Raw genomic sequence first — 14536 nt, 5'->3', positions numbered from 1 at the left:
TGCTTGGTGTGGATAATAACTGAATGATCAGGGAGGTGCCAGCCTAAGAATCCAGTGTCCATCGGCTGAAGAAGGCGTCAAGTGGAAATAACCAGAGGACCCCCCGGAGGGCAGACTGGAATCCACCCAACAGCCTCAAGAATGGGAGAACCAAAGAACAAGATAACATCTTGGAGCCGTCAGGAATGTGCTATCTGCTGATTGATTCAGCAACAGCATGATGAAGCAATTCCCATAGACTGGCATAGGAAGAAATTCCTATAAAAATAGACTCTAAAAAGTGAGAACTTTGGGGTCTGATTCTGCAAACCAACTTCCAGGAGCGTCAGATGAGCATCTGACAAGGCCCTGCTCCCTCCTCATGTCCAGGCCACCTGGCCAGTGGCTTGGCATGAGCAACTCTAAGGCTGGTAACTATGAAAACAACCTTGCAGAACCTGTGTGTGTGTGTGTGTGTGTTTGTATGAATGAATGTGTGAATAAATATGAGATTGAATGGAATGTTATAGCTATAACTAACTGCTTACTATGATTCTTTCTGTATTCACAATAAATGTGGTATTTTGCCTTTTTCCCTTTAATAAGATCCTGCTGGTTTTTATTTTATTGGTACAACATGTGGACCCTGTGAAACAAGACATTAAGGCGAAAAGTTAGCACAATTAAAAGATCAGATATTCATATGGTTAATAAAAACATTCAGTTTCATTAGATAGGAAGCAAAATTTAAGAGTATAAATGCTCATGTTTCAGGACATAAGCCAACCACCCCCTGCATCCCTTTAAATTTCTTGACTTCCCTGCATGCACAAGTCTCATCATAATACCAAATTCATGTAGATTCTTCTCATTTAATTTATCTGTTAAGAAAAGCAAACAGAGTAGAGGCAAAGGAAAAATGGGTATGTTTATGAATCACCAGCTTAGGAGAAGTCAGGTCAAATTTACCACTTGGAGTGGGAATTGAGGGAGAAGGGAGATGTGTCAATAAGAACTTTTCCTTTTGCATCATATTGCTTAGGCAAACAATCAGAAATACCTGGAACTAAGATGTCTCCAAATCCTAGGAGGGAAAAAGGCCTATCACACAGAGCCAATGGTGAAGAGTTCAGTCTTGGAACCTTCAGGACCATGGGGAGCTTGGAAATGAGAGAAGACATGTTTTATAAAGCAGAAAGGTTTCACCCATGTACTAACAGTACCAAATACATGTTCGTCTTGTCATACTGGTTATGCAGACTTTAAACAGATGAAACCTACATATATGAGTATGAGTATTATCTGAGTGTTATTTTTCATTTTACTGAGCTCCCTTGAACAGGCTGGATTGATTAAAATCACTGGTTTTTAATCATTTAAATCAGCAAGCAGAAAATCTTGCTTTAATCACTGATTTTAATCCTGCTGAGCATTTGTATTTTGTAATTATTGGTTCTCAATGGTTCGTATAATTTGGTATATTTTTGCTAACCAGGAGGATACATTGTATCTATATACATTTATTTAAGAACTATATTGCTTACCATACATCTATTCAGATTCTTAAGTTTTACATTTATTATTATGCTAGAAAATGGTGAATTTTATTTACTTATTTACTAGATGATTTTTTTTAAAACTTGGAATTTGTGTCATAGAATCATAGAATATCAGGGTTGGAAGGGACCTCAGGAGGTCATCTAGTCCAGCCCCCTGCCCACAGCAGGACCAACACCAACTAAATCATCCCAGCCAGGGCTTTGTCAAGCCTGACCTTAAAAACTTCTAAGGAAGGAGATTCCACCACCTCCCTAGGTAACGCATTCCAGTGTTTCACCACCCTCCTAGTGAAAAAGTTTTTCCTAATATCCAACCTAAACCTCCCCCACTGCAACTTGAGACCATTACTCCTTGTCCTGTCCTCTTCTACCACTGAGAATAGTCTAGAACCATTCTCTCTGGAACCACCTCTCAGGTAGTTGAAAGCAGCTATCAAATCCCCCCTCATGCTTCTCTTCTTCAGACTAAACAATCCCAGTTCCCTCAGCCTTTCCTCAGAAGTCATGTGTTCCAGACCCCTAATCATTTTTGTTGCCCTTCGCTGGACTCTCTCCAATTTATCCACATCCTTCTTGTAGTGTGGGGCCCAAAACTGGACACAGTACTCCAGATCAGGCCTCACCAATGTCGAATAGCTGCAATTGTATGGAAACTGGAATTCAATTAAAAATCAAAAAAACCAAGCATTTTAAATAAGTTTTAACTAGTTAAATAAAACTACCTCAAATGTGCTGGATATATAAACTTACTTTTTTTCCCCTTAACAAAACATGTTTTGCATTTAAAACTAACTCTTTTATTAAACAAAGAAAGTATTATCTGTAGTAATGAACTGAACTGATTGTTTCTGGTCACCATGTCCCTTCAAGATTTTAGAACTACTAGATCTCATTGTCTTACATCTTATTTTAATTCATAGATAGGAAAAAGAAAACAAGCTTTCCTACTTTTGCAACTCTCATTTGGTTTCTCAGCTTTGAATTAACTAGTCATTGAACTGAACTCGTCGAATAAACGAAAATGAGGAAACACTCTTCTGCACCCGTAAAGGAGACTATTCCTCCCAAAAGTTAGTTGAGAACTTCAACAAATGTTGATTCTAGGTGCTTCCACCAGTTCAGTGGTTTGACTTTCTTAAAGTCTTTGGAAAAAAACATGTACTGCTTGAAGATTTTTTTTTAAAACTTAAATGATTTTTATTTAAATGTACTGTGTAAGTGATGAATAGCTTGCTCCACTCATTGCTCTGCACACCAGAAGCCCTTACTACACTGTGCTTTTTCACGTCATGGTAGTGCGCATATTGTTCTGACCACGGAAATGGAAGAAATACAGGTTTCAGAGTAGCAGCCATGTTAGTCTGTATTCGCAAAAAGAAAAGGAGTACTTGTGGCACCATACCTCAGCAGACTTTAACAATATTAAATATTATTATATTTACATGGTTCTTTACAAATACAGCACATAAATTTCCCTGCACTGAAAACTTACAATTCAAGATGTGACGACATTGGCCCTACTGCAGAAAGTTACTTAAAATTCTACTTCTGAGAATGCTGTGGATTCCCATGGAGCTCTGCAGTGCTTTATATTTCCACGCCAAATGCTTTTGAAACTAGCGGCCCCAGAAGTGCCAGGCCATTTCAGCAGCTCTTTGTGGTCTGACCCTTTCAGAAGTTGAAAGCCTCAGAAGGTTAATAGCTAGTAGATACGCTCATGTTTTCAAAATGCATACAGTACCTTTTCATGAGTGGCAGAGTCAGTCGGGCCCGCAGCCACCTCCACCATTATACTCTGCCCTGTCTAAAGAAAGAGGGGAAACTGTAAACCAGCACTTCAGTCAGCATGTCTGGATAATTTAAGAACACACATGGAAATATGCTGTTTGGTTACAGTCCATTCTGAACAGCAAGCACTGGAGACAAACTGTACATACCTTTGTTAAAAAAGGTGTGATGAATACGAAGAACACATCATACACAAAAAGAACCATCAGGAGCAAGGTGCAACCCTGGGGGAAAATATGAGAGCTTCAGTGGTATGTACTCTGTGCTAGCTAATGGAAATAAATTTACAGTTAGCAGTTCAAGAGTATTCAGTTTCCAAGATTTATTCAATATACCCATGTATTTTCCTGAATTCAACTCTGCACAGATATATCACATGGAAAGATCTTTGCCTGCACACAATGTGTAACTGTATTATCCTTCAGACACGACACTGCAGAAGAGAAGAATGAGGGGGGATTTGATAGCTGCTTTCAAGTACCTGAAAGGGGGTTCCAAAGAGGATAGATCTAGACTGTTTTCAGTGGTAGCGGATGACAGAACGAGGAGTACTGATCTCAAGTTGCAGTGGGGGAGGTTTAGGTTGGATATTAGGAAAAACTTTTTCACTAGGAGGGTGGTGAAACACTGGAATGCGTTACTGAGGGAGGTGGTGGAATCTCCTTCCTTAGAAGTTTTTAAGGTCAGGCTTGACAAAGCCCTGGCTGGGATGATTTAGTTGGTGTTGGTCCTGCTTTGAGCAGGGGGCTGGACTAGATGACCTCCTGAAGTCCCTTCCAACCCTGATATTCTATGATTCTATGACACTACACTTCCTCCCAGTAGAATTCCTGCCATGAAATATGCTTGCTCTATGAAGTCTAAATGTGCTGCAATTTTGTTTTGTTAGGACTTGTGGGATAGCTCTGGAGGACAGATTCCGCTAGACAGCAGTAACTATAACTCTATTCTGGCCAATTCATGCTGGGCCTCTGACAGTAGTTTTGCACAAAGTCAAGTTGCCCATCTTCCTTGCCCAGTGAGAAAATCTGCTATGGCAGCTGCTTACAATAAGAGATGGAGGGGTCAGTCTGACCCAGAATGATCAGCTGGAGGACACAAACATTCAATTGAAAGGAAGAGGAAAGTCAAGATCTGGGATAGTACCCAATTCAGAGGCATGGGATCCATAAATACCAAAGCACATTCCACCCCCACATTGCATGTTTGTTTATGTAGTCCAAAGAACGAGAATGTTGCCAGGATACAAAAAGGTGCAATAGAACAGGGATATATCATAGGGGGAATCTGCGTCATCAGAACAAACTCTTCATAGACAAATGAAAGTTCTAATGATAAATTTTACAAAAACAAAAAGAATAGGTGGACCCTGGGGAAGAACATTCATGAAGGATTGCACTGTGAAACAATGGGTTTGATTTTCTTTTCTCCTTCAGAAGCTCTTCTAAGTGTGACAGTGAGGCCTAAAGAACTATGCTGGGGGCTCTGGAAAGGGCCATCCTGATCAAACATCAAGATTCAAGACATTTGTAGATGTCTGTCTAGAAGATAATCCAGCAATCTCAACAGGTATAAATCTGACTCCACTTCAGCACTTGGCCAGCCCAAGATCCAATATGAATACTCTGGCCCTTCAAGTGTCTTTTTGTCTCCATGAATCTGAAAGCTATGGGAGAGCCTAAAGCGGAGCACTGCATCAATGTTGGAGAGGGCACAAGCACATTTCGTTTTTATCCCTTTGTCCTATTCCTGCATGGACACCTCTTTCCCAAAGTCTTACCTCACATTTATATGATAGTAGTTGGTACTTTCAGATAGGGGCTATTTTCTGTTAGAGGCCAGCTCTCTACTGAAAGAGAGGTTACCAACCTTGTGCAAGCCTTTTGATTTCTTAAACTTCTTTGTTCACGTTTGCCCCAATCCACGCACAGCACCAGATAAAACCAGAAATGTGTTTCCAAATCAATGTGTGTAATCAAAAACTGCCCTTTTATACACTATGTCTGAGCAGGTTCTTTATTTTGGCACTTGTACTGTTTCTGTACCTTGAATGTAGGTAGGCGGATTGTTTTCAACATGTAAAGGCAGAAGGCGATTCCCAGAGCATCTTGCAGAACCCATGCCCACCTAGAGAGACAAGAATGTTACTTTCCTGCAGGAGGCACAAAAAGAGCCAATCCAAATCAGGCTCTCTCAACCACATTAGGAATAGTCGCTTACCACCAGGTTGGGCAAAGAACACACGCTACATAGACACATTATTAGCGTTGTCTTTTTTCTCTCTTTTGAATTAACCTTTATAATAGGCTAAAAAACTGAGACAGATGTAAAATTTAGTACCTAGTTCCTTATCTGTTATGACAATAAAGAAAATTGTAGTAGACACGGTGCATTTTGTGCATGCCAATTAAGTCTATGAAAACCAATCAGCTTCTGTAGTTGTCTTGTACCCACATACCCCTCCCACTTTCTGTCAACAGTCTAGAACCTGGACATCAAAACAGACTGAGAAAGACTATTAAACATTCATTGCCAGTACACCATTTTCAATCACTGAGACCTTTTCAATAACTGAAGTTAGTGTGTTTGTGAAAGATATTACTGTTTCCAGTGCTACTGAAATTATAATTTATATAGTGAGCTATTACATCATACTATGTATTTAAAATGAATTTGTGATGTCAAGTTGGGGTATTTCATGTACTTATATTGATACAAACTAGGAAAAAACTTTCATATTTCTGCGTGTATTTAATCCAAATTCAATTTTACAAATTTACCTGCAGACCTATTATGGATTAGCAAGGAAATAACAAACGGACATTGTTCATTTATTCTGGCAGATACAAGTTAGCTTTATTTATTTGCAATAATACCATAAATGTGCTTCAGTACTGAATTCTTAGTAACATGAGACCTCATCACAACAATCTGCTATTTGCTGAGAAGTAGGGAGAGATCATAGGGTGTTTGTGGAGGGACTTAGTGTGGTCTGTCAATTAGCTAAGTAACAATTTTGAGGTTCAGCTGTATTTACTAACCGGGATAATTTAAAATAAACTGCTCTAAAGTTTGCCACTATTACAAAGAACAGGAACTGTTATCTACCACAATCTCTACTTAGGTAAGTTACACTGGGCCTTATCTTAGCTCCTCTGCATGCTCTAAAAGCTTATATTCTTACAGAGGGCCAAATATTTTCATTTTATCTGATCATATCTGTTCAGTTAATGTTCCAATTTTCTAGGTAGCCAAGAACAATTTTACTTTGGGAAAAAAAACAACCAAAAAACCAACCCAAGCCCAGAAGTCTACATAGCAATGAAATAGACCTGCAGCCCAAGCCTGGCGAACCCTAGTTGGTTGGCACAGGCCATTTGTAGATGTCTAGTTGCTGTGTAGAGATACCCATAGAGGTCTGCAGTGCTTTAACTCAGTGGCTCTCAATCTTTCTATACTACTGTACCCCTTTCAGGAGTCTGATTTGTCTTGTGTACCCCAAGTTTCACCTCACTTAAAAGCTACTTGCTTACAAAATCAGACATAAAAATACAAAAATGTTACAGCACACAGTTAGAACATAACATAACATAAGAACAGCCATACTGGGTCAGATCAAAGGTCCATCTAGCCCAGGATCCTGTCTTCCGACAGTGGCCAATGCCAGGTGCTTCAGAGGGAATGAACAGAACAGGTAATAATCAAGTGACCCTGTTGCCCATTCCCAGCTTCTGGCAAACAGAGGCTAGGAACACCATCCCTGCCCATCTTGGCTAGTACATCCCCCTCACTACCTATACAAACTAACTAACAATTTATTTTTTTAATCCCGTTCCTATCCCACCCTGCAGTAACCACTCCTACCCATTCCTGCATTGTTTCTTGCATTTTTATGCTGTTTCCACTTGCAAAAACCTTAGATCCCGAAAATCCAGCAAGAGAGATTCCCCCATGCTGCTTAAAAACAAAACAAAACCTCAACAGTCAGTTATATATATATAAATGGAATTCAGACAATTTTTACTGCAAACTGGCACGAGACTTAGTATTTTCCCACAAATTACAACAGTTTGGGTTTTTTTGCCCATCCAAATCCACCCGCAAAAAAGTACATTTTACTTGCTCCCACTATTATGGCAGCAGGTCCTGTGGGACCCATGGGATCCCAGTCCCACTGCAGAGTTCTAACATACAGATACTGCTGGCCAAAAGACTCTGAACTTGAGTGCATGAGGTATATGTGCACGGACAAGAACTCAAAGGAGAATTAGTAGTTAAGTGATCTATACCAAATGAGTAATTCAGGTTTCAGAGTAGCAGCCGTGTTAGTCTGTATTCGCAAAAAGAAAAGAAGTACTAGTGGCATCTTAGAGACTAACCAATTTATTTGAGCATAAGCTTTTGTGAGCTACAGCTCACTTCATTGGATGCATTCAGTGGAAAATACAGTGAGGAGATTTATATTCACACAGAACATGAAAAAATGGGTGTTATCATACATACTGTAAGGAGAGTGATCACTTAAGATGAGCTATTACCAGCAGGAGTAATGGTTTTAACAAGAGCCCAGATGAACCATTCCAAACAAACATCTGGAGCCACATACCCAAATCATGGGCCAGTCCTATATCCCTGTCCAGCACTGAGACTGGACGGGGAGGATTCCATCCAGCAGTGGAACTCATGGCCTAATTTCCATTCCCATTCTGGAAGGCTGAGGCCCTGCAAAGTGCAAGACCACCCAGGACCCCAGTGGCAGCACAATGTGCTGTGCCTATGAAAACCTGGGCTTGGTAGCAGGTACAGCTTTATGAACCATGGGTCAGTGGGCTCAGAGTACAGTGCAGAGATGAAGTACTCAGTTCCTGGAAGATGTGGTTGACGATGTCTAGCTGCCTAAATTCTGCAGCCCCTCCTCCCTTCCTGAACTCAGGAGCAGTACAACACAGGCTTTTGAGGGGGTCTGTTAACTTGTTCTCTTGGACAACACAAAGTATTCAGTATTACAGTGACTCATTGCGGAAAGTAAAGCCTGGACTTACTGATCTTCATTTCTGAAGACTCCCCAGACCACACTAATAGAGATACAAAACACAGCCAGAAGCAACATCCGGACCTGCGGACGCTTGTGAAAATATGGCAAGTTGTTGTCAGGGATTCTGAAAGTGGAAAACATACATGTAAATATTAACAGACAAAGGGAATATCAAGGGCACTTTACCTAAAGCTTTGAACACCATAGAAGCATACTGGAAAACAACCACTCAGACATGCTCCTAATTTTTGGCACAATTACCCTTTTTCAGTTTAACATTTTAAATTATGCAACAACAATCCAAGTCTAACTCCGACCTAACACCCAAGGGAAGCATCCAATACTCTAAGACTTCATGAAACACATTTTTGACTTTAAAAAGTATGCAAATGGTCAAATACCTGCACTTCCCCAATGGGAACCTTCTTACAAAGGGAGACAGACAACTGTAGAGACCAATGGAGGCAGCCAGGCAGAAAATCCCTATAATAACATAGACTGAAAGAGTAAAATTAATAAGTTTCAGAGTAACAGCCGTGTTAGTCTGTATTCGCAAAAAGAAAAGGAGTACTTGTGGCACCTTAGAGACTAACCAATTTATTTGAGCATGAGCTTTCGTGAGCTACAGCTCACTTCATCGGATGCATGCCGTGGAAACTGCAGCAGACTTTATTTATACACAGAGAATATGAAAAAATACCTCCTCCCACCCCACTGTCCTGCTGGTAATAGCTTATCTAAAGTGATCATCAGGTGGGCCATTTCCAGCACAAATCCAGGTTTTCTCACCCTCCGCCCCCCCCCCCCCGACACAAATTCACTCTCCTGCTGGTGATAGCCCATCCAAAGTGACAACTCTTTACACAATGTGCATGAATACTCACCAACAATGTGCATGAATACTCACCAACAACCACATACCACTCAACAGAACCACTAACCCAGGAACTTATCCTTGCAACAAAGCCCGTTGCCAATTGTGCCCACATATCTATTCAGGGGACACCATCACAGGGCCTAATAACATCAGCCACACTATCAGAGGCTCGTATACCTGCACATCCACCAATGTGATATATGCCATCATGTGCCAGCAATGCCCCTCTGCCATGTACATTGGTCAAACTGGACAGTCTCTACGTAAAAGAATAAATGGACACAAATCAGATGTCAAGAATTATAACATTCATAAACCAGTCGGAGAACACTTCAATCTCTCTGGTCACGCAATCACAGACATGAAGGTCGCTATCTTAAAACAAAAAAACTTCAAATCCAGACTCCAGCGAGAAACTGCTGAATTGGAATTCATTTGCAAATTGGATACTATTAATTTAGGCTTAAATAGAGACTGGGAGTGGCTAAGTCATTATGCAAGGTAGCCTATTTCCTCTTGTTTTTTCCTACCCCCCCGGATGTTCTGGTTTAACTTGGATTTAAACTTGGAGAATGGTCAGTTTGGATGAGCTATTACCAGCAGGAGAGTGAGTTTGTGTGTGTGGTTTTTGGGAGGGGGGAGAGGGGGTGAGAGAACCTGGATTTGTGCAGGAAATGGCCCAACTTTATTATCATGCACATTGTGTAAAGAGTTGTCACTTTGGATGGGCTATCACCAGCAGGAGAGTGAATTTGTGTCGGGGGGCGGAGGGTGAGAAAACCTGGATTTGTGCTGGAAATGGCCCACCTGATGATCACTTTAGATAAGCTATTACCAGCAGGACAGTGGGGTGGGAGGAGGTATTTTTTCATATTCTCTGTGTATAAATAAAGTCTGCTGCAGTTTCCACGGCATGCATCCGATGAAGTGAGCTGTAGCTCACGAAAGCTCATGCTCAAATAAATTGGTTAGTCTCTAAGGTGCCACAAGTACTCCTTTTCTTTTTAAAATTAATAAGTGATGGTAGGATACCAGACACTGTCCCTCACATCTCAACCATGTGGCTCTCCATATCCCCAAACTGGAGAAAAGAAAACCATATTTAAAAAAGTGTATTAAAAACCATCATTGCTATCTAGTGGGATTATTCAGGTAAATGAAAAGTTACTTGTTCATGCAAGACAAGGCAGGGAAGAGGTTGTTTACAGTTTTATAGATAGAAGGTTAAACTCCCAAGGGGATTCTGAAGTATTACTGTTTGCACCTGAGGTCTCTTACTACTTAAATATTGTTGAATTCTATCTAGCTCATCCTCTGTCAGTTGCCCATTTGCTCTTATGCAATAGACTTTGTTGCATGCAGTTATTAATAGATAACAAGCTGTATCTTGCAAATATTTAGCAGTTTGCCTTTAAATTACACCAAAAAATGGACAGTTATTTACCACTTTACTGGTCACATACTCATCTGGTCACTATGTGGGTTTTGTTAATCAGTTTTATTAATATGTTGATATAACAGGATTTTCTTCTTCCATTCCTTACATAAAGATGGGGCATAAAAACATGTTGCTCTACAAAGCCTTTAATGGTTATTAGCTGGAGCTCATTTCAGTGAATTAAACTTTCAAGCTACATTTCCAGGTCCCTTTCTGAAGTGACCACATAATTTAACAGTAACCTACTAAATTACATGATAAGTGTATAAAAATCTCATGCTGCTTTCCATGTTTTAACAACATTAAAATGACTAAGAAATCAGTTTATACATTTCAATTACACAGACTTCTCCAGACAAGACCAAGAGCATGGGGCACTGAGTTCCACATCTAAGTGGGGATTCATGGATTTTAAGGCCAAAAAGGACCATTATAATCATCTAGTCTGAATGCTTCCATAACACCAGCAATACCTGCATCAAGCCTAGAACTTGTGGTCAAGCTAAAGCAGATATTTTGGAACCTTGATTAAAAACTTCAAGCAATGGGGAATCCACCATGTCCCTATCTAAATTGTCCCGATTACCATGTTTAAAAATCATGCCTTATTTCTTTCCTAAATCTATTTAGCTTCAGCTTCCAGACACTGGATCTTGTTCTGCTTTTGTCTACTACATTAAAGAGCACTCTACTATCCGAAATCTTGTCCCCTGGTAGGTATTTATAGACTGTGATCAAATCAACTCTTAAGCCTCTGTTTGATAAGCTAAATAAATAGAGCTTCTTAAGTCCTTAATTGAGGATGGGTAATATGGCTTCTTAAATTTAATCTCTAGAATACTAGTAGATCAGACCTGGGCACATGATGACCCTTGGAAAGCTTGCATTGACAAGGAGAATGTGTAAGCACCCTAGTGGTTCTTCCTCCATCTCAGTTTCTATGATTATTATGAAAGAAGGAAGTTCCAGTCCTTCAGATACGATCTTAGTGAAGAGCCAGTCACCTCTCACTGAGGTGCTAGAAGTACTCCCAAGGGAATTCTACACTAAAAAATTAAAAATTCTGTACCAAAAAAATTAAAAGTTCTGTGCACAATATTTTAAAACTATGCACATTTTATTTGTTAAATAAATAAATGTGGATCTCCAGCATGGTAATGGGGAGCATAGGCCACTGGCTGCAGAGAGGTGGGAGATCACCCTGCAGCCCCCCTTCCTTCCCACCCAGGACATGAACTTGGCGGTGAGACTGCATCTGACCCTGACACAGTGCAAGGGCTGGGCCTACCCCAGAAACACCCTGGGGTCCTGCCCCTCTGTGTCATGTGCTGGCAGGTTGGCTCAGCCCGGCAGGATCCAAGTGTGGAGGGACTTAGTGTGGGGGATCCAGGTGTGTGTTGAGAGGGTTCTGTGTGGGGCAGTCTGGGTGCGAGCGTCTCAGTAGGGGGTCTGGGTGTCAATCTGGATGCACAGGGGCTCATTGCAGGGTTCCAGATGCAGAAGCAATGGGACTCTGTAGGGGATCCAGGTGAAGATAGTCGGGGCTCAGTGGGGGAACGGGGGGGGTCTGGTGTGAGGGGATAGGGCTCAGCGGGGTGGGGGGGGTCTGGGTGTGGAGGGCTCATTGGGTGGGATTCCATGTGCTGGGGGAGTGGGGCTTGGGTGCAACTGGTTGGGGCTCAGTGGGGTGGGGGGGCTGGGTGCGGGGGGCTCATTGAGGTGGTCCAGGTAGAGGAGTGGGGGCTTAGCAGGGGGTGGTGTGGGTGCAGGGATGGGGCTTCGCCCGGAGTTTGGGTGCAGGGGGGCTCCAAATGCAGGGGATGAGGCTCAGTGGGATTGGGGTTTGAGTGCAGGGGCTGGGGCTTGGCAAGGGACTGGGACTTGGCAAGGGGGGTCTGGGTGCAGGGGGTTCCACATTCAGGGGTGAGGCTTGGTGGGGTGAGGGTTCAGGTGCGGTTGGGGGTCTGGGTGTGGGGATGAGACTTGGTGAGGGGGTCTGGGTGTGGGGGAGTCCGGATGCACAGGCGTTGGACAGATGGGGGAGCAGCTCTCCATACAGTGACCCCTCTCCCCGCAACTGAGGAGCGATGGGGGGCAGGAAGCGGGTGTGTGTGTGGAGCTTCCTGCAGCTGGGGGTGGTTTCTGGAGGTGGGTCTGACCTAGGCATAGCCCTAGCCCTTCCTCCAGGAGAAGAGGAAGTTCCATCCTCCCCTGCCCCCAGCCCAGCTGGGACTAGCAGCTGAGTCCAGTGCAGGATAGGAACTACCAGCTGGGGTGGCCCCAGCCCCCCACCCCGGGTGATTTACCTCTCTGCCGACTACTCCAGGAGCCCGAAACAATGCATCCACACTGCGGGGAGGGGTGCATGACCGCTCTTGCAGTTTTCCTTGCTTCCCCATCAGAAAGTCAGTTGTGGGGAAGAAAAGAAATCTGCAGAGGACATTGAATTCTGCGTGCGTGCAGTGGTGCAGAATTCCCCCAGGAGTAAAGAAGAATGAAATAAAAGATTATATTAAAAAACCCTGCTGTTGCAAACCTCTTTGTTCTACATTTTGGGCTTAACTACTTCATGATGTTCCTTTAGAGGAGAAAAAAATTCCCCTCTGGTTTTTGCTGGTGAGATAAAATTATTTAACACATCTAAATCAGTGTATGTTCCTGGAAGATTAACTAATATATAGTCTGATTTTCAGCTCAGAAACACTTTAACTCAAATCTTTTCTGACCATTGGATGGCATGGATTTAAAGCTGAAGACCACAGGGATGGAACAGCAAACACTGCTGAGAAAGAGACTACAGTAGCCATGAAACATTTTAATTCAGAGACTGATCTCCGACTTGCATTTCTACTCTGAGAAGTGACTAGAAATGGCATATCAAGATTTCATGTCTATTACACATCAATAAGATGAGATAAAATTTTCTCAGGTTAGAAGTTAAAAAAAGGTGTGTTTGTAAGAAAAAAAAAAAAACCCACAACAACCTGGGATTCGAGAGTAATAGTTTCCTTTCTAGCTTGGGCATCACCACCAAAGATTTTGCTACCCACATTCTGATACCAGTTACATCTGTGCAATCCCATTCACTTCAATGGGGCTACAGAAGGGTAACTGAAAACTGAATTTGGCCCTGCAATGGGAACTTCACTAACAGTCCTGTTGATGCACAAGCTACATGGGAATCCAGTTTACCCTCAAAGAGATGTGCAAGCCCTCAGAGCTACCAGAAGTAGTAAAAAGCATGTCTGTCACTAGAATAAGTAGATGAGACTCTAAACAAACAAAAGAATCTAACCTGTTTATGAAATGGCAGCCATTTTTACAATCACTTTTCAAACTAGGTATAAAATAAGACAATTTTATAGAAATATAATAAAAAAGCACCTAAGTGGTCATAGAAGAAATAAAGAAGGACCAGCATAGAGCAGCACATCACCACAAATACACAGATCATGATGGGAGTGACATCAACTGTTTCATCATCATGTTTTTCTGCCCCATCATCTCGTTTGTGCTTCATGTATCGCCTGAAAGAGAGCAGCATGTCGATAATCAGATCCTGCAGTGAACAGACAAGGGCTCTCATCCTTCATGGTGCACAGCACAAAAAGGGGGAGCAATGGGAGGAAGAGGATGAGAATGAGATGACACCTGGGCCTGCATGGAGTCAATGGAGCACCACTTTTTCCTTCTTAGGAAAGGGAATATATAAAATTTCAGCAATGGGTCTCAATGAACATAGTGTTTAAAAGACGAAATATTTAATATTTTAAAATATGAAAAGATGCTCAACATATGCTGCAAAACATTCACACTTTAGTCAACATTTGATTAAAAATATTTGTTGTATTTCTTGCACT

General features: G+C 41.8%; 1 protein-coding gene across 5 annotated transcripts in view; it reads right to left on the bottom strand.

The window, feature by feature from the left end:
• Positions 1-14536, bottom strand: part of SPPL2B (signal peptide peptidase like 2B) — a 97178-nt gene that overhangs the window by 30938 nt on the left and 51704 nt on the right. For all 5 annotated transcript variants that reach the window (XR_014709589.1, XM_084614308.1, XM_084614311.1 and 2 more), the window contains 7 exons: positions 14061-14203; positions 8763-8859; positions 8369-8485; positions 5372-5453; positions 3476-3550; positions 3280-3342; positions 1040-1139 (listed from right to left, as the gene is read on the bottom strand). Coding sequence is in view for 4 of the 5 variants with exons in the window: in XM_084614308.1 (XP_084470434.1) it covers positions 1040-1139; positions 3280-3342; positions 3476-3550; positions 5372-5453; positions 8369-8485; positions 8763-8859; positions 14061-14203 (677 nt within the window). In the remaining variant the exon portion in view is untranslated. The remainder of the gene's footprint in view (positions 1-1039; positions 1140-3279; positions 3343-3475; positions 3551-5371; positions 5454-8368; positions 8486-8762; positions 8860-14060; positions 14204-14536) is intronic.

The sequence above is a fragment of the Lepidochelys olivacea genome (assembly GCF_965140295.1).
Source record: "Lepidochelys olivacea isolate rLepOli2 genome assembly, chromosome: 25".
NCBI lineage: Eukaryota > Metazoa > Chordata > Testudines > Cheloniidae > Lepidochelys > Lepidochelys olivacea.
Note: the sequence above shows the minus strand (reverse complement) of the source record. Positions and strands in the feature narration are given on the sequence as shown.